This window comes from Hemitrygon akajei, chromosome 20, assembly GCF_048418815.1.
Source record: "Hemitrygon akajei chromosome 20, sHemAka1.3, whole genome shotgun sequence".
NCBI lineage: Eukaryota > Metazoa > Chordata > Chondrichthyes > Myliobatiformes > Dasyatidae > Hemitrygon > Hemitrygon akajei.
The window spans coordinates 62976993-62996393 of NC_133143.1; the positions used below are offsets into that span (position 1 = coordinate 62976993).

General features: G+C 39.9%; 1 protein-coding gene across 1 annotated transcript in view; it reads left to right on the forward strand.

The window, feature by feature from the left end:
* Window positions 1-19401, forward strand: part of tax1bp1b (Tax1 (human T-cell leukemia virus type I) binding protein 1b) — a 111387-nt gene that overhangs the window by 78975 nt on the left and 13011 nt on the right. The window contains exons 12-16 of the mRNA XM_073024466.1: window positions 1656-1777; window positions 3557-3679; window positions 8980-9075; window positions 12749-12938; window positions 13071-13228. Of these exons, the coding sequence (XP_072880567.1) occupies window positions 1656-1777; window positions 3557-3679; window positions 8980-9075; window positions 12749-12938; window positions 13071-13228 (689 nt within the window). The remainder of the gene's footprint in view (window positions 1-1655; window positions 1778-3556; window positions 3680-8979; window positions 9076-12748; window positions 12939-13070; window positions 13229-19401) is intronic.

A 19401-nucleotide genomic window follows, 5' to 3' on the forward strand; every position in this document is an offset into this window, starting at 1 on the left:
TTTTTCCACATAGAGGGGGGGTGGATATTTGGAATGATCTTGTCACAGGAAGTCGTTGAGGTAGATACAATTATATTTAAAAGATATTTGGGTAGATATTTGCATAGAAATGAGAAGAATATGGACCAAGCACAGGCAAGTGCACTCACTAGCTTGGATGGACACCTGGATCAGCATCAGATAATTAAATTTAATGTTATTTTAAAATCAAATTTTTTTGCTATGAATTGCTTCTCTGAGTTTAAATCGTTATAGTATTGGTGTTACATCCTGGTGTGGATAGAATGAGTGGTTGACAGCAATAAATGAGTAGATAAATTTCTTTTTCTAGTTGGCAAGTTTAACAATTAGTGTGCCAAAGGATTTGATGCTGTAGCTTCAACATTTTACAATTTGTATAAATAGATGATGTCACCAAAGGCGTAGTGCCTGAATTTGCTGAGGTGATAGAGATGGATGGGGGAAAAAAATGTTGTGAAGGGCCAGAAGGAAGCTTTAAATATTGGTGAGTAGGTTTAAGTGAGATTGGGCATAGATTTTACAAAGGGATTACAATGTGGCAAAATGTGAAATTGTCTATTTTGACAAGTAAAATAAAAATACTATCTAAAAGCTGAGAGGATGCAGAGCTCTTGAGATGCAAAAGGATCTGTGTATCCTCATGCATGATGCATAGAATGCTAGAGTGCATATGTAGCAAGTAATGAGGGAAGCTAATGAGTATTATCGCTTTTTGCAAGGGGAATTGGAATAAAAGTAAAATTTTATAGAGCTTTGGTGACACCTCATCTGAAGTGTAGTGCACAGTTTGGGTTTTAATTATAGACAGATGTTAAAAGCACTAGAAGCAGTTCAGCAAAGTTTTATTAAATTGATACTTGGACTTGATTGAATTGCCTTATGAGGTAAGGTTGAACAATCTAGTCTTTTATCTGCTGGGGTTTGTAAGTAAGAGAGGTGACAAAATTGAGAGACGCTGAAGGATTTTAACAGTGAGGAGGGAATGTTTTTCTTTTTATGCTAGAGAATATAGAATTATGAGGTCACTGTTTAAAAATAAATATTTTCCCAATATTAAGTGATGGAAAGACAAAAAAAAGATATTTTTCTCAAACATTTGGAGTCATGAGAACTCCATCTATTGGCAACAAGGTATCATAGTGGAAAGCACAAAGCCATTGCAGCGCCAGCAAACTGCGTTAATTCACGATGCTGTCTGTAAGAAATTTGTGCGTTCTTCCCATGACCATGTGGATTTCTGTGGGCGCTGTGGATTCCTCCTACGTTCCAAAGATGTTCAAATGGGTTGGTAGACTAATTGGTCACATTGGTGTAATGTGGTGGCGCAGGCTCATTGGGCCAGAAGGGTCTGTTACCATGCTGCAACACTAAAGGAAATAAATAAATAAAGCTCTTCCTTAAAGAGCGTAGCAGCAGAGCTAGATAGATCATTGATAAGTAAAGTTGTGAATAGTTGGGGGGAAGAAAGCAATGATACAAAGTCGAGGTTATAATCTGACCAGTCATGATCTTAATCGGTGAAGTGGGTGAATTGCCTACTCCTGTTCTTTGCATCTGTTATTGTTCTTTACCTGTAATGTAACAGTTCATTGAATTATTTTTGTGGCTAAAATTCTGGTCTTTTTCCCCAACAGCCGTCATGCCTGCTCCATTCGATTACACATTTGATCTCTTGGTGCAGACAAAAATCAGTAAAATGAGTCAAGAAATAAACGAGAAAACTGAGAAGTACAAGAAGTGCAAACAGATGTTAGATGTAAGTAAGCCTATTTGTCATAATTGTTAATAAACCTGTATGCAATGCAATATATGGTTTCATAATGGATATCTTAATGTGCATAAGTGTGGGTAGGCTGGTGAAGAAGGCATATGGCATGGTTTGAAAGTTTCCCCTCTTATTGCCTCGAGGGTTATCCCATAAATTATTTTCCGGAACTGTTAAACTCCAGTTCCTAGTAATCTTAGTTTAAAACAATGAGGTGAACACAAATGGATAATATCATTCAAAAATGTCTTGAAAGGGGAATGGAATTGATATTATTGGAAGGAAGTAGAAAGAATTTCACTTCACATCTGGTTTGTTTTCTGGTAAAACTCAGCACTAATTTGCTAGACTTTTAGCCAACTAGCATGTTTTTATAAGCATTGTGGTCGATGAGTACATTGCAAGAGGCTGCTAACTTGTAGGTGCCCAAATATTGTTATAACCAAATTTTTCCACATCTAATGACTGAATGTTTTCTGTCAGTAATTGCTGTGTAACAACTGCAAGTGAATACTCTCATTGACTGCTGTCAATGCTCTCTGTATTCTAGTGATGATTCAACTGTGGTTATCCTAACTTGGATCTTTATTGGTCTCTGTAACCTAGTAATTTGAGTTCCTTCGAGTCCTCTGCTTTGAAAATTTCCAAAATTCTTGCCAATGACCTTAGGGTTGAATGTCTTTCAGGGGCACTTCAAATTTACCACATAATTTAATCCAAAAATGTTTGTGCCTTGTAGGCTGTATTTCCATTAATTTATCAAATGTATTTCAGAGAAAATGCACAACAGGTGGGTGGGGAGTGGTGTACCTGCCTCCACTAGCACTCGGGCAATGCATTCTGGATTCCAACTACCTTAAGTAAAAATCATCTTTCTCAGGCCCCATTTAAACCTCTTTACTCCGATATGGTGAAGTTTCCTATTTTCTATCCCAGGGGTGTCAAACTCATTTTAGGTCACGGGCCGGATTGAGCAAAATGCAGCTTCATGCGGGCCGGATCAGTCGGACGCGTGCGAACGTAGCTTTTGTTGCCTCCGTTTTTTCAGCCTGCTCTCATGTGTCTCAGTCTCTGCTATAACTACAAAGTGTTTCACTTTACAAATTCCATTTCTTATGAAGAAGACTGCCGAGCAAGACTGCCGAATAAACACTAAAAACCCTGAAAACCTGGTACCTGAATAAACTCAGCATTAGCCATATCATACGCCATAGGCGCTTCGATTACTGGGGCCAGCTTTAATAGTAATTAGATATTATCTCGCGGGCCAAAGATAATTCCACCGCGGGCCTTGAGTTTGACATATATGTTCTATCCTATCTATGCCCCTCGTGATTTTGTGATCTCTTCAGGCTCCCCTTCACCCTTGAAACTTCAAGGAAATCAAGCCGAGCCTATCCACTCTTTCACTATAATTGAAATGCTCCATTCTAGGCAACATCCTTGTGAAAAACAAACTGCTAGAGGAACCCAGTGGGTCAGCTAGCAACTGTGGGAGGAAAATGGACAGGCAACATTTCTCATAGACGAAGGTTGTTGACCTGAAATGTTGGCTCTTTCCGTACCAGGGATTTCATCTGCCTAACTGCTGGGGAATTAGTTTTCAAGACCCTCTATTAGAGCAAAACCTCACCAACCAATGGCAGAAAGTTTAAATTTTCCATTTTTGCTCCTACATGGGGTAGAAATTTAATTGGAACATAAAATGAGAGACAAAATACTACCTAAATGTTCTTACTGACAGTACTTTCACCTGTAATTTATCCTCAGGAAGAGAATGAAAGAAGTCGAGCTTTTGCAGAAGAATTGGCTCATGTACAAGAAAAACTGGATCAACAGTTAAAAATAAATATCACCCTCAAGCAAGAAGCTACAGAGGATATTCAGTATAAGGTAAAACCAGTCAACAATGGTTAAGTCAGGGAAAAAAAATAGTGGTTTGGCAATCTGACTATTGCTGCCTTTCAATTTTGCCAACAAACATCAGTGATATATATTGCATAATTGTACTGAAATATCTTAAATTTACAAAATTTCAGAAATAGCTGTGGAAAATTCATTCATTTATATATTTCTATTCAGTTGTGTGCCGTGGTGTTTGGTGACAGCTTCATTATCATTTATTATTCAGGTTAACGGTTTGGATAAGAATGTAGTGTAGATCATCTGAGAAAGTATGCCTAGGAATGATAGCTGTAAGTTAACTCATAATTGCAAACTGTTGTATTCTGAGAAGTTTAAAACAGGTCAGGACTTGCACAGTAAATGGCAGGTGTTGATTTTGGAGAGGGCAGATGCTGGGATCTGTAGTAACAAACAATCTGCTGGAGTAATTTTGCATATGAAGCAGTGTCTGTGGGCAAGAAGGAATTGTCAACACTGGGTCACAACTCTGCAGGAGGACAACTATAAGTACATTGTTCCTTAAAAGTGGCACACAGTTTGACAGAGTGCTGAAAAAATTATCTGGCACTGTTGTTGTCATTTGTAAAGTAAAATGTTCATCTGGTTATGTCACAGATCTTACCGAAGTCCCAAGGTTTATTTTAAAGAAAATAATAAAATCTTCAGTATTTGGCCATGGGCATAGTTGAAGCATATTTCACAATTCATACTGAATGTGGATAAATAGGTACCGTAGATTCCGGATTTTAAGCCGCTACTTTTTTCCCACATTTTGAACAGCTTTGAACTCTGCGGCCTTTAAAACGGAGCGGCTAATGTATTATTTTTTTTCATGCCGCCGAAAACATTTTGCCTCGTAACAGTAGACCAATAAAATTGATGAGTAGTTCACAGAGGTCCAATGAAATTGTACGATAAATCAAGCGCACTTTCACAATTAAATTATTGTAAATCAGTCATTTGTACTCACCCTCATCAACATGGAAAACACTCGAAGAAAAGCATTGTGCTGCCTTTATGGCAGTTATTTAGTTTATAATATTTTCGCTTAGTAATTCATTTTCTAGTTAAAGTTAGAAGAGTTTTAACTATATTTGTTTTCTGTACTACATCGCGGGATGCTATGACGTCACACCCGGTTTCGCCGCGTCTTGTGGGATACCAGTTTGCGATAAACGGGACGGCGGGGGGGGGGGGGGGAGCGGCGGAGCGAAAACGCTGCTTTTAAGTTAAAGGCGATCAATAACTTTTCCTGGTAGGCTGCAGTATATATATTTTTTACCAGTCGTTAGGAGATATTGGAATGTTGTTCAGTAAAGAAGTATACGCAACGTATATTTAAAAGTAGCCGCGTTACGGGCACGGTTCGAAAAAAAGCATTTGCAATATGTATTTGTTTTTGTTACCATATGGATTTAATTAAAAGTTAAAAAATCCTCATGTGTAATATCTTTCTGTGTAAATATCTCATATTACAACGTGGGACACCTGCGGCCGAAAATCCGGTGCGGCCTAAAATCCGGTGCGGCCTTTACAAGTAAAAAATTGATTTTATTTCTAAAATTAGAGCCAGCGGCTTTTAATCAGGTGCGCTCTGTAGTCCGGAATCTACGGTACATTCCAAATCAATATACTTCTGAACCCATTTTTATTATGCATAAGTCAAATTAGTTACATAGTTGAAGATTTAAAAACAGAAACAATATTGTGGTACAAGTACAACTTTACACAGAATTTTCCAATGAAAAACATTGTCTGAAAATCTCATTTTTAAGGATGAACTTAACTTGGGCGAGCTCCTTACCTCTCACAGTATGACTAATTAGCATGTAGTAACGCAGAAGTCTATTAAGCAATGTTAACTTGAGTAATGTTTTTATCAAATTCACAATAAGATGGCTAAAATTGAACTAGCTTTGAAATAGTGTTTTTGGCGAACTTCAGCAGAGTACAGCATTTTGATCAGTATCATTGAACATATTTGGTTATTTGAAATCACATTTAGTTCAAGTTTAATTGTCATTCAAACATACAAATGTATGAAGCTAAATGAAACAGCATTCCCCCAGGGTCATACCCAGGTCATGTTCTCTTCTCACTGCTGCCATTGGGACCACCAGGTTCAAGAGCAGTTACAGTGCCTATAAAAAAGTATTCACCCCCCCCCCCCAGAAGTTTTGATGTTTTATTGTTTCACAACATTGAATCACAGTGGATTTAATTTGTTTTTTTACCCTTGCACCCCCACCCTCATGCCCACACTCCTGCATCACCATATACAACCCTGCAATTCATTTTTTTATGGGTATTTGCCATAAATACAAGAAACAATAGAATCAATGAAAGACTGCACCCAACATGGCTGACAAACAACCAATGTGTAAAGACAACTGTAAACACAAAAAGAAAAAAAAGTAATAATATTACAAACCCCATTTCCAGAAAAGTTGGGATATTTTCCAAAATGCAATAAAAACAAAAATCTGTGATATGTTAATTCACGTGAACCTTTATTTAACTGACAAAAGTACAAAGAAAAGATTTTCAATAGTTTTACTGATCAACTTAATTGTATTTTGTAAATATACACAAATTTAGAATTTGATGGCTGCAACACACTCAACAAAAGTTGGGACAGAGTTAAAATAAGATTGAAAAGTGCACAGAATATTCAAGTAACACTGGTTTGGAAGATGCCACATTAAGCAGGCTAATTGGTAGCAGGTGAGGTATCATGACTGGGTATATAAGTGGCGTCCATCAAAGGCTCAGTCTTTGCAAGCAAGGATGGGTCGTGGCTCACCCCTCTGTGCCAAAATTCATGAGAGAATTGTTAGTCAGTTCAAAAGGAACATTTCCCAATGCAAGATTGCAGAGAATTTAGGTCTTTCAACATCTACAGTACATAATATTGTGAAAAGATTTAAAGAATTCAGAGACATCTCAGTGTGTAAAGGGCAAGGTCGGAAACCACTGTTGAATGCGCGTGATCTTCGAGCCCTCAGGCGGCACTGCCTAAGAAACCGTCATGCTACTGTGACAATTATAACCACCTGGGCTCAGGAATACTTTGGAAAACAGTTGTCACTTAACACAGTCCGTCGCTGCATCCAGAAATGCAACTTGAAACTGTACTACGCAAGGAGGAAGCCATACATCAACTCTATGCAGAAACGCCAGCGAGTTCTCTGGGCCCAAGCTCATCTCAGATGGATCGAAAGACTGTGGAACTGTGTGCTGTGGTCGGATGAGTCCACATTTCAGCTAGTTTTCGGAAAAAACTGGTGTCGAGTTCTCCGTGCCAAAGATGAAAACGACCATCCTGATTGTTATCAGCGAAAGGTGTGCAAAAGCCAGCATCTGTGATGGTATGGGGGTGCATCAGTGCCCACGGCATGGGTGAGTTGCATGTATGTGAAGGTACCATTGACTCTGAGGCGTATATTAGGATTTTAGAGAGACATATGTTGCCATCAAGGCGACGTCTCTTCCCGTGACGTCCATGCTTATTTCAGCAGGACAATGCCAGACCACATTCTGCATGGGATACAACAGCATGGCTTTGTAGACACAGAGTGCGTGTGCTTGACTGGCCTGCTGCCAGTCCAGATCTATCTTCTATTGAAAATGTATGGCGCATCATGAAAAGGAGAATCAGACAACGGAGACCACGGACTGTTGAACAGTTGAAGTTTTATATCAAGCAAGAATGGACAACATTTCCAATTGCAAATCTACTACAATTAGTATCCTCAGTTCCAAAACGATTAAAAAGTGTTATTAAAAGGAAAGGTGATGTAACACAATGGTAAACATGCCTTTGTCCCAACTTTTGTTGAGTGTGTTGCAGCCATCAAATTCTAAATTTGTGTATATTTACAAAATACAATTAAGTTGGTCAGTAAAACTATTGAAAATCTTTTCTTTGTACTTTTGTCAGTTAAATAAAGGTTCACGTGAATTAACATATCACAGATTTTTGTTTTTATTGCATTTTGGAAAATATCCCAACTTTTCTGGAAATGGGGTTTGTAAATAAATAAGCAATAAATATCGAGAACAAGAATTGAAGGGTTCCTGAAAGTGAAACAGTAGGTTGTAGGAACAGTTCAGTGATGGGCTGTGAAGTTATCCCTTTTGGTTCAGGAACCTGATGGTTGAAGGGTAATAACAGTTCCTGAAGCTGGTAGTGTAGGTTCTGAGGCTCTGTTATCTTTCCAATGGCAGCAGCGAGAAGGGAGCATGACCTGGAAAGGTAGGGGACCTTGATGATGGCTGCTGCTGCTTTCCTGCAACACGGCTCCATATAAATGTGCTCAGTGGCAGAGAGGGCTTAACCCATGATGGACTGGGCTGTATCCACTACTATTTGTAGTGGAAGTCAGTTACCTATTAAGTCTCTTCTAGCTCACAGAGCTATTCCATTAGCTGACTTATTCCTTTGTAGCCCATTCTCTGTCATGTATCTGTTAATACCCCACTGATTCTCCCACCAAACATGTACACAAAGGCAATTTATATCTCCAGCAACTTGGGCTGGATCCTGATTCTTAGTGCTGTCTGTGTATTTGTATGCTTTCCCTGGGATTGCATTGGATTCTGCTGGCCTAAAAACATAGAACATAGAACAGAACAGCACTGTACGAGCTGTTCGGCGCATGATGTTGAGCCAACCTTTTTACCTACTCCAAGATCAATGTTCCCCTTCCTTTTCATCCATGTGCAACTTTCATCCATATTTCCTGATGTTCCAAAGATCTATATAATAGTAGGTTATTTGGCCACTGAGGATTGTTCCTAGTGTGCAAGTGAGGTAGAATTAAGGGGGAGTTGATGGCAAAGCAGGAATAATAAATTGCAGGGCAGTGGGATATTCCTGTGAGCTGGCATTGGTGAAAATGGTTACTTCCCATGAAAATTTGAGGGAAGCTTTGGATGATATTTGTGTATGTAATTCAAAGTGAGGGTTCTAAATGAAAGGCTCATTCACAGAACAAGGCGAGATGGCGGAAATGTTACCATATCAAAATGCAATTTTTGAGAGAAGGGCTATTTATCAGAGGAAAATCTGTTTTGGTTGAATCAAGAGTAGTGCCATAGGGTAAAACTGCAGTGCTGCGGGAAAACTTAATATTCTGACTGCAAGGAAGTGGTTTGACTTGTGATGGTGTCTACACATCATAGCGGGCATAAGTACAGTAATAAAAGCTTAGCACAATACTTATGCTTCAGTAATATTAAATGGAAGCAGAGGCAATATTATTCTTACCGCGAACTGTTTCTTCCAGGCTCTACTCTCAGAGAAAGAGCAAGAAATAAAGGAACTCAGAGCAAAATTAGCACAGGTTGGTAAAGAAAAAGAAATGCTGGAAGTGCTGAATAACGTAAGTACTTCAATCTTATCCAGTACATTTTCTGAGTTCTGAAGTGCAATGATGACAATTTGTCTTGTGGTAGCAGTACATTGCAAACACATAAAATTACTATAAATTACAATTAAGTAAAGCAGTCATGGGTTTTCTGAGCACTGCTCAGAAATCTGATAACAGGGTTGAATCTGTTTTTGATTCATTGAGTATGGGTCTTTGGGCTCCTATTGCTCCTTCCTGAGAATAACAAGAAAAGGGCATGTTCTGCATGGTGGCGTCCTTAGATATGGATGCAGCCTTCTTGAAGACATCTTCAATATTGAGGAGGGTTGTGTCCTTGATGGAGCTGGCTGAGTCAACAACCCTGTACAGCCTCTAGTGATCTTGTGCATTGGAGCTTCTTGGCCAATCAGAATGCTCTCCACAGTACATCTGTAGAAATTTGCAAGAGCCTTTAGCAACATATCAAATCTCTCAACCTTCTAATGAAGTAGAGCTGCTGGTGTGCCACCTTGACTATTACATCGGTGTGTGGAACTGATAGATACTCTGAGACATTGATGTCCAGGAACCTGAAGCCACTCACCCTTTCCATTGCAGACCCCTCAGTGTCAACTGTTGTGTGTTCTCCCAACTTCCCCTTCCTGAAGGTTACATTTCCTTGGTCTTACTGACAGTGAGTGCTCTGAGATTCTGCCAGCAGTGGTGTTATTTGCAAACTTATAGATGGTGTTTATGAGTGTAGAGGGAACAGAGTAGTAAGCTTAGCACACATCCTTGAAGTGTGCTTGTGTGTTGATGTCAACTTGCAGGAGATGTAATCACTGATCTGTTTTGACTATGGTCTTCTGATAAGGAAGTCAAGGACCCCAGTTGCAGAGAGAGGTACAGAGGCCCAGGTTTACAAGTTTGGCAGTCAATACTGAGGTGCTGATGATATTGAACACTGAGCTGTAATTGATAATCAACAGCCTGATGTATGTTTTGCTGTTGTCTGGGTGCTCCAAAGCCAAATGGTGAGCCAGTAAGATTGTTTCTGCTGTAGACCTGTTATAGATTAGCTTTATCTGTCATGTGTACATCAAAACATACAGCAAAATGCGTCATTTGCGTCAAAAGATGGCACATTCCGAGGATGTGCTGGGGGTAGCCAGCAAGCATAGTCATGCTTTCGGCACCAACGCAGCTCACGAATCCTAACCTGTACACCTTTGGAATTTGGAAGGAAACCAAAACACCAGGATAAAACATGTAGTCTCAGGGAAAATGCATTAGCTGCTATGGTACCATGTGGTGGTAGGTGAATTGCAGCACATCCAGTTCTTTGCTCAGACTGAAGTAAATTCTAGTCGTGACCAACCTCGAGAAGCAGTTCGTTGTGAGAGATGTGAATACTGCTGGGTGGTGGTCACTGAAGCAGCTCACCCTTCTCTTCCTGGTCACCAGTATGATTACTGCTCTTCTGAAGCAGATGGAAACCTTGGACATAGCAGTAAAAGGTTGAAGATGCCCTTGAATACTTCAGCCAATTAGTGGCACAGGTTTTCAGTATCTGACCAAGCACACCATGAAATACCCTTTTGAATGATGTTGAAACAGGGTCACCAGAAGCTGTAGGGATTTTCCCAGGTTCAGTGTTATACCTCCTCTGAAAGCATGCATAAAATCACTTAACTCATCAAGGAGTGAAGCACCACTACCATTCATGCTGTTAAGTTTCATTTTGTAGGAAGTAATGGCATGCAAACATTAGCACAGCTGTTGCACATCCAATTGTGTCTCTAATTTCACACAGAAATGCCTCATGATGGCCCACCATAGGTTATACCTAGACTTCCTGAATGCCATATCTTGACCTCAGCAAACTGAATCTCCTGATTCATTCAGTACTTCCGGTTTGGGAATTAGATAATCTTCAAAGTGACAGCAAAGAGTTTTTTGAATTTTGTATTTCATTCTCTATCCATATCTGACCAAAACCTTCTGTATAAAGACAGACAGACAGACATACTTTATTGATCCTGAGGGAAACTGGGTTTCGTTACAGCCACACCAACCAAGAATAGTGTAGAAATATAACAATATAAAACCATAAATAATTAAATAATAATAAGTTAATCATGCCAAGTGGAAATAAGTCCAGGACCAGCCTATTGGCTCAGGGTGTCTGACACTCCAAGAGAGGAGTTGTAGTGTTTGATGGCCACAGGCAGGAATGACTTCCTGTGATGCTCAGTGTTACATCTCGGTGGAATGAGTCTCTGGCTGAATGTACTCCTGTGCCTAACCAGTACATTATGGAGTGGATGGGAGTCATTGTCCAAGATGGCATGCAACTTGGACAGCATCCTCTTTTCAGACACCACCGTCAGAGAGTCCAGCTCTACCCCAACGACATCACTGGCATTACGAATGAGTTTGTTGATTCTGTTGGTGTCTGCTACCCTCAGCCTGCTGCCCCAGCACACAACAGCAAACATGATAGCACTGGCCACCACAGCCTCGTAGAGCATCTTCAGCATCATCCAGCAGTTGTTAAAGGATCTCAGTCTCCTCAGGAAATAGAGACAGCTCTAACCCTTCTCATAGACAGCCTCAATGTTCTTTGACCAGTCCAGTTTATTGTCAATTTGTATCCCCAGGTATTTGTAATCCTCCAGCATGTCCACACTGACCCCTTAGATGGAAACAGGGGTCACCAGTGCCTTAGCCCTCCTCAGGTTTACCACCAGCTCCTTAGTCTTTTTCACATTAAGCTGCAGATGATTCTGCTCGCACCATGTGACAAAGTTTCCCACCGTAGCCCTGTACTCAGCCTAATCTCCCTTGCTGATGCATCCAACTATGGCAGAGTCATCAGAAAACTTCTGAAGATGGCAAGACTCTGTGTTGTAGTTGAAGTCCAAGGTGTAGATGGTGAAGAGAAAGGGAGACAGGACAATCCCCTGTGGAGCCCCAGTACTGCTGACCACTCTGTCTGACACACAGTGTTGCAAGTGCACGTACTGTGGTCTGCCAGTCAGGTAATCAATAATCCATGACACCAGAGAAGCATCCACCTGCATCACTGTCAGCTTCTCACCCAGCAGAGCAGGGCGGATGGTGTTGAACGCACTGGAAATGTCAAAAAACATGACCCTCACAGTGCTCGCCGGCTTGTCCAGGTGGGCGTAGACAGGGTTCAGCAGGTAGACGATGGCATCCTCAACTCCTAGTCGGGGCTGATAGGTGAACTGGAGGGGTCTAAGTGTGGCCTAACCATAGGCCAGAGCTGCTGTAGAAGAAGTTTTTCCAGGGTCTTCATGATGTGGGAGGTCAATGCCACTGGTCTGTAGTCATTGGAGCCACTGTTCCAAAACAAAAGAAAGGACTAGAGTGCACAATGTTAGTGCATCTGCAAAACATGTCATTGAATCTGTTCGAAAAGTTCATGATTCTATACTACATAGTAAAGATTATCTTACATGTAATGTTGTAAATTATGAATGCACTTTGTAAAACAAAGTTTTTCTTAAGAACTAATTAAAATATTGCCCTTTGGCTTGTAAACTTAGAACAAACAGTTTAATTTTGAAATGCTTTTCCTGGATGTCATCTGGCTGTTTAACAAAGTTTGTATCTTTGTTAAAGATATTTATTTTGGCCCTGGCTGAACATTACTCAGCTAACTTCATTCTCTCTTCTGCAGGGATTTTCAAAAGAGATAAGCAAGCAAGCTGGTGAAAGAGTTCATGAAGACGATGACTCACAAAGGTCAAAACCCCCACATGACCAGGAGATACTTCAATATCCAAATCCATATGCCTTTGAGGCTCCACTAGTACCCACAAAACATTCTGAACTGCTGTTTGGAAATCCTTATGCTGAGCCTGCAAGAGGTTTGTATTCATATTCTGACCCATCCTTCCCCTGATGTGTTGATAGATCAACATGATACTATTCATAAATTAGCCATTAAAATATTTATTTTTGTCACTTACAGTAAGTTGACATTTTTTCCTGATGCTTAGGCTCTGATGGAGCAGCTGGAGCTCTTTATTCTGAAGAGATGCATAAAGTTTCTACAGGCATCCCTCCATGGGGATCAGATACTGCCGTGGTCTGCAGCCAACCTTCTCGTAACTTCAGTCGGCCAGATGGCCTCGAGGACCCAGATGAGCTTATTAATGCAAGTTCTATTTGATTTTCTCTTGCTTTTAAAGAAATGATTGCTTTACTGCACGAAAGCAAAGGCTTTGGCATATCGTTAGGTCTGGCCACCTGTAGTTCAGAAACAATGTTAACTTATTGTACAAATGAGTTTCAATTGTAAGTTTTCACACATCTTAGAACATGAGTAAATGAATTAATGCTTTTAGTACAATTCATGCATCAGCCATCTGACTGCTGAGTGCAGTGAATTATTTTCATATGTGTTTAATATCAATGCATTGGTTAACAAAAATCACACTTCTTCCTGCTTAAGGGTAAATATTAGGGCAATGTTTCGCTTAATACAGAGATGTTTAAGCATTTGCTATAACTTTATAGTTAGCTAAGTGGAAGTTGTTCTATCAAGCCCAAAAGTTTTTCACCTCTTTTTGGTAGATGCTTTGAACTATTGTACTTGCCAGTTCCCAGTATTCTGGAAAAACTAAGTGACTGACACCTTTCTCAGAAAGGTAGGCTTTCAGGATTGAGTGGAAATAGGAGAGAGAATTGAAGAGATTTAGAAGTTAACCCTAGAGTTTTGGACATGCCTGCTTGTATGCATGCAGACTGAGCTCCAAGCCATAGTTGATTCATTCTCTGAAGCATAGAGGAGTTTGGGACTTTTGTGATGTCTACAAGTTAGCTTGGCCCTGCTGCGTAGCTCTGCCCTCCAGCAAGAAAGTTTCATGGCAAGACCCTGAAAAGCATGGAAAAGGGTACTTGAAACTCTCAGACCAAGCACAAAATTTATGTCATGATGATCTATCTCTGCCTTTCCTTATGCTTCTGACACTTGGACTATCTACTGCAGGCACAACAATGCACTGTCTATGTAGAATGTTCCAAGTTCACTGGAAGAAGAAGAGGCAACTGTCTGATCCTATCTGAGGCCACATCCTTTAATGTCCTGGTGAAGGGTCTCATCCTGAAACATCAGCTGTTTATGCCCTTCCATAAATGCTGCCCTGCCTGACCTGCTGAATTCCTCTTGCATTGTCTGTGTTGCCAAGGCCAACATTGACATCATTAAGGCTCTGATTGTTTTTAGTAGCTGCATTGAGGAGTCACTGTTGCTCCCATGCCTGATTCAAGACTCCTAAAGCAGACACGCTAAGCTCTTCTGTGGAAACAGATTATACAACTCCCCCCACCCCACCAAAAAGCAGGCCGAGGAAATGATTTAGGATGTACTCAAAGCTTCCTTGCAAATTCCTGGCCATGTCCTCTGAAATTGGTGAAGGAACATTGATCATGAGAAGGTTAAGTACAAGCACTGGTAGCACTCTGTAGCCCTGCATAACAGGCAGAAACACTGCACCACCTCAATCCAGTCATCCATCCAACCTGGCAGGCAGTTCTTACCATTTTGTGGAAAGCACTTGTGTTGCCTACATTGGCATCAATTAGTCAGCTAAGAACCCACAAAATCACAGAGAAGCCACGTTATCCTCAATCCTAAGGGATTGTCCGAGAAGGGAAGATTTGTGCAAATTAAGACAAGGACACCAGAATTTTGTGACCTCTTGATGCTGGAAGTCATGAAGTTGGAAAAATCAAGTTTAACATTTGCATTGCTGAAGATTTCATAGAACATAGAATGTCACAGCACAATACAAGTCCAAGAACAATCTAAACCTTTCCCTCCTACGTAGTCCTCTATATTTCTATCATTCTTGTGTTGATCTAAGAGTCTCTTAAATGTCCCTAATGTAACTGCCTCTACTAACACCGCTGGCATTGCATTCTACTGGTTTTATATTTTTTAAAAAGTACCTCTAACAATTTCTCTCCCCACCCCTCATGCCTGCATACTTTCTATCAATCATCTTAAAGTTATTTCCTGTCATATTAGCCATTTCCACCCTGGGAAAATCTGTCTGTCCACCTGACCTATAAGACCATACAATATAGGAGCAGAATTAGGCCATTTGGCCTATTGAGTCTGCTCCACCATTTCATCATGGCTGATGCAATTTTCCTCTTAGCCCCAATCTCCTGCCTTCTCCCCATATCCCTTCATACCCTGACCAATCAAGAATGATCAACCTCTGCCTTAAATATACATAAGTACTTGGCTTCCATGGCTGCTGTGGCAAAGAATTAATAAGAAATTCCTGCTCCTCATTTCTGTTCTAAAAGGATGCTCCTCCATTCTGAGACTGTGTCTGCCTGTCACACCATAGGAAATATCCTCTTCCCACCATAGGAAATATCCTCTCCACATCCACTCTATTCAGGCCTTTCTCCATTTGATAGGTTTCAATGAGGTCACCTCTCATTCTTATGAATTCTGGTGAATACAAGCTCAGGGCAATTAAATGCTCTTCATATGACAAGCCATTCAATTCTGGAATCATTTTCATGAACCTCCTTTGAACCCTCTCCATTTTCACCACTGCCTTTCATAGATAAGGGGCCGAAAACTGCTCACAGTATCCCAAGTGAGGCCTCCCCAGTGCTTTTATAAAGCCTCAACATTACATCCTTACTTTTATATTCTAGTTCTCCTGAAATGAATGCTAACATCTCATTTGCTTTTCTCACCACAGACTCAAACTGCAAATTAACCTTTAGGGAATCCTGCACTAAAGTCCTTTTGCACCTCAGTTTTTTGGTGAAAAATGGATTTTTCTCTCCATTTAGAAAATAGTGTGCATTTTTATTTTTTTCTACCAAAGTGCTTGATTACACACTTCCTGTCACTATATTCCATCCCCCATTTCTTTGCCCATTCTCCTAATCTGTCTCTGTTCTTCTCTATTCTCTCTAATTCCTCAAGACTAGCTGCTCCTCCACCTATCTACATATTGTCTGAAAACTTTGCAATAAAGCAATCAATTCTATCATCCAAGTCATTGACATATAATGTAAAAAAAAAACTGTTCAAACACAAACCCTTCTGGAACACCACTAATCATCAGCATCCAACCAGAAAAGGCTTTCTTTTCCAACAAATTTGTCAGGCAAGATTTTCACTTGAAGAAAGCATGCTGGCCTATTTTATCATGTGCCTCCAAGTACCCTGTGACTTCATCCTTTAGAATTGACTCCCAACATCTTCCCAACTACTGAGATCAAACTGACTCGTTTTCTTTGTTCTGCCTATCTCCTTTCTTGAAGAGTGGAGTGATATTTGCAATTTTCTAGTTCTCCAGAACCATTCCAGAATCTAGTGATTCTTGAAAGATCATTACCAATGCCTCCAGAATCTCTTCAGCCACCTCTTTCAGAACCCAGGGGTATACACCATCTGGTCCAGATGACTTATCTACCGTCAGTCCTTTTAGTTTCCCCAAGAACTTGCTCTCTAGTTTGGTAACTTCACATGCTTCATGTTCCCTGACACACGGAACTTCCACCATACTCCTAGTGTCTTCCACAGTGAAGGCTGATGCAAAATACTATTCAGTTTGTATGCCATTTCATTGTCCCCCATTACTACCTCTCCAACATTGATTGGAGAGGTGGTAAGTGATCCGATATCCAGTCTCGTCGCTCTTTTTTACTTTATGTATCAAAAGAAGCTTTTGTTATTCTTGTTGATATTATTGCCTAGCATACTTTCAAATTCCTTCTTTACCTTCATGAATTTTTATTTGCCTTCTGTTGGCCTTTGAAAGCTTCCTGATATTCTAACTTCCCACTGATTTTTATTTGCTCTATTATATGGCCTCTCTTTGGCTTTTATGTTGGTGTTGACTTCTCTAGTTAGTCATGGTTCTGTCGTTTTTCCTTTAGAATCCTTCTTCCTCTTTGGGATGTCTATATCCTGTGGCTTCCAAGCTGCTTCCAGAAATTCCAGCCATTATTACTCTGTTGTCATATCTGCCAGTGTTCTTTTCCAATCAATTTGGGTCAACTGCTCTCTTTTGCATCTGTAATTCCCTTTACTCCACTATTCCTCCTTATCATCTTGTGAACCTCTATCATCACTTCTTGTTCTCTTTCGCTCCCAAGGAGAAAAGCCCTAGCTTGCTCAACCTTTTCTCATAAGACGTGCTCTCTAATCCAGGCAGCATCTTGGTAAATCTCCTCTTCACCCTCTCTAAAGCTTCTGCATCCTTTCTATAATGAAGCAACACATAACTGTAGTAGTAGAAGAGCTGAGCACAATATTAATTAGAATATAAAAAACAAGGATTTGATGCTGAGGGTCACTTGGAGCATTGTGAGCAGTTTTGGGCCCCTTATCTAAGAAAGGATGAGCTGGCATTGGAGAGAGTTCAAAGGAGATTCATGAAAATAATTCCAGGAATGAAATACTTGTCATATGAGTAGTGTTTGATGGCCCTGGGCCTATACTTGCTGGTATTTAGAAGAATGAAACCTATCGAATATTGAATGGCCTAGATAGAGTGGATGTGATGAGGATGTTTCCTATTGTGGGAGAGTCTAGGAACAGAAGACACAGCCTCAGAATAGAGGGATGTCCATTTAAAATGGAGATGAGGAATATCTTTAGCCAGAGGGTGTTGAATCTGTGGAATTAATTGCCACAGTCAGCTGTGGAGGCCAGATGATTAGGTGTATTTAAGGCAGAGATTGATAGATTCTTGATCAATCAGGGTGTGAAAAGTTACAGGGAGAAAACAGAATGGGGTTGAGAGGTAAATGGATCAGCTATGATCAAGTTGCAGACCAGACTCAATAGGCGGAATGGCCTAATTCTGCTCCTATATCTTATCGTCTTATTATTGTGGATGAAAGTCAACGTCTCCAGTTAGTTTCCAATTAAACATTTGTCACAATTTATTTTAATTTTTTGATTTTTATGTAATTGGTGCATAGTAACTTAAGATTAGTATTAGAGGGTTTGGATAAAAGAAAAATGTGAATTTATTTTCTGGTGGCAATTTTTTGTGCTTTGTGAATTTCAAGTAGCAGAGCTCCATTGTTTGGAATTTTGTTCACAATGAGTATCATGACCTGTTTCTCATTTGGTCTAGTTTGCTGCGTTTAATTGCTATTAACCTTTGTTGAAGTTGAGCAGTGTACAGACAGAAACTATTTCAAATCCAGGGCTCAGCATCTGAGGAAAGGAGAATGATTTTCACCTTCCTGACTTTTGTCCTTTCTCTGCCTGCTATTGCATATAATTAGAGAAACTGTCACAAGTTTCCCAGCACATCGAAAGAATAGAAATTTGCACTCAGCGATGTTACCTACCATGGTACTCATTCTGCATTTCTAATATGACCATCCTTAGTGCAAGTACTACATGTGACAAGTTCTTTTCGTCATCTGCTGCAGTTTAATTAGCACTGTATTCACTCTGATCTAAGTGCCTTTGATCCTCTTTGCCCTTCTGCAAACCCATGAGGAAGAGCGCTTGTGTCTTGTGCTCATTTGCTGACATAGCTCAGCTTTTGTAATGAGACAGAGGGATTCTAATGTGTTCCAATGAGCAGATTGTCTTTGGGTCAGAGGTTTTACAAAATTGCAAGTCCTATAAAGAACATGAAACTGGCTTAATGTTTTAGAAATGAGAGGTTATGTTGTTTTCTTTGTTTCATAGGCCATTTTAAATATACTTTTGTCAGATTATCATCTTTCAAAAGCAGAGTGATTTTAGTCATTTATGTATGATTCAATAGATTCTTCACATAAACATACATACTACAAGAATAATGGAATTTTGTCAGGAATCTTGGAGCATTATTTCAGCTAAATTGAAACTAATATTGCTGCAGTAACTGTGTTTGCATTTTCTTGTATTGAAGATTGATATTCCAAACAGATATTTTACATTGATGTAACAGTTCCTCCTTTTGTGTAATTAAATTGGCTCTCCTGTAAATTTGCTGCTATTTCATATCATCTATATAAACATTACAAAGTTGAGTAAATTTATGAATGTAATTTTAAGTATGCAAAACTACAGTGTCATACCATTGATAGTCTTTGATTCACTATTACATTTCTCTTCCCTGCACTCTTCACCATGCCAGTTTATTTTCATGTGTATATTTACGTCTGCAGAAAGTTAAATGTTGGATGATTGTACAATGCAATAATGAGCTGTTTTTGAGGCTGTGACACTCAAAATGAGCTCTGACCCACTTGATAGTCCCCATATCTGTACAACTATTTTCATAATACAAAACTGGGAAAGAACATAGTGACTGAAATGGTGATCTTCTCTAGGTCAGA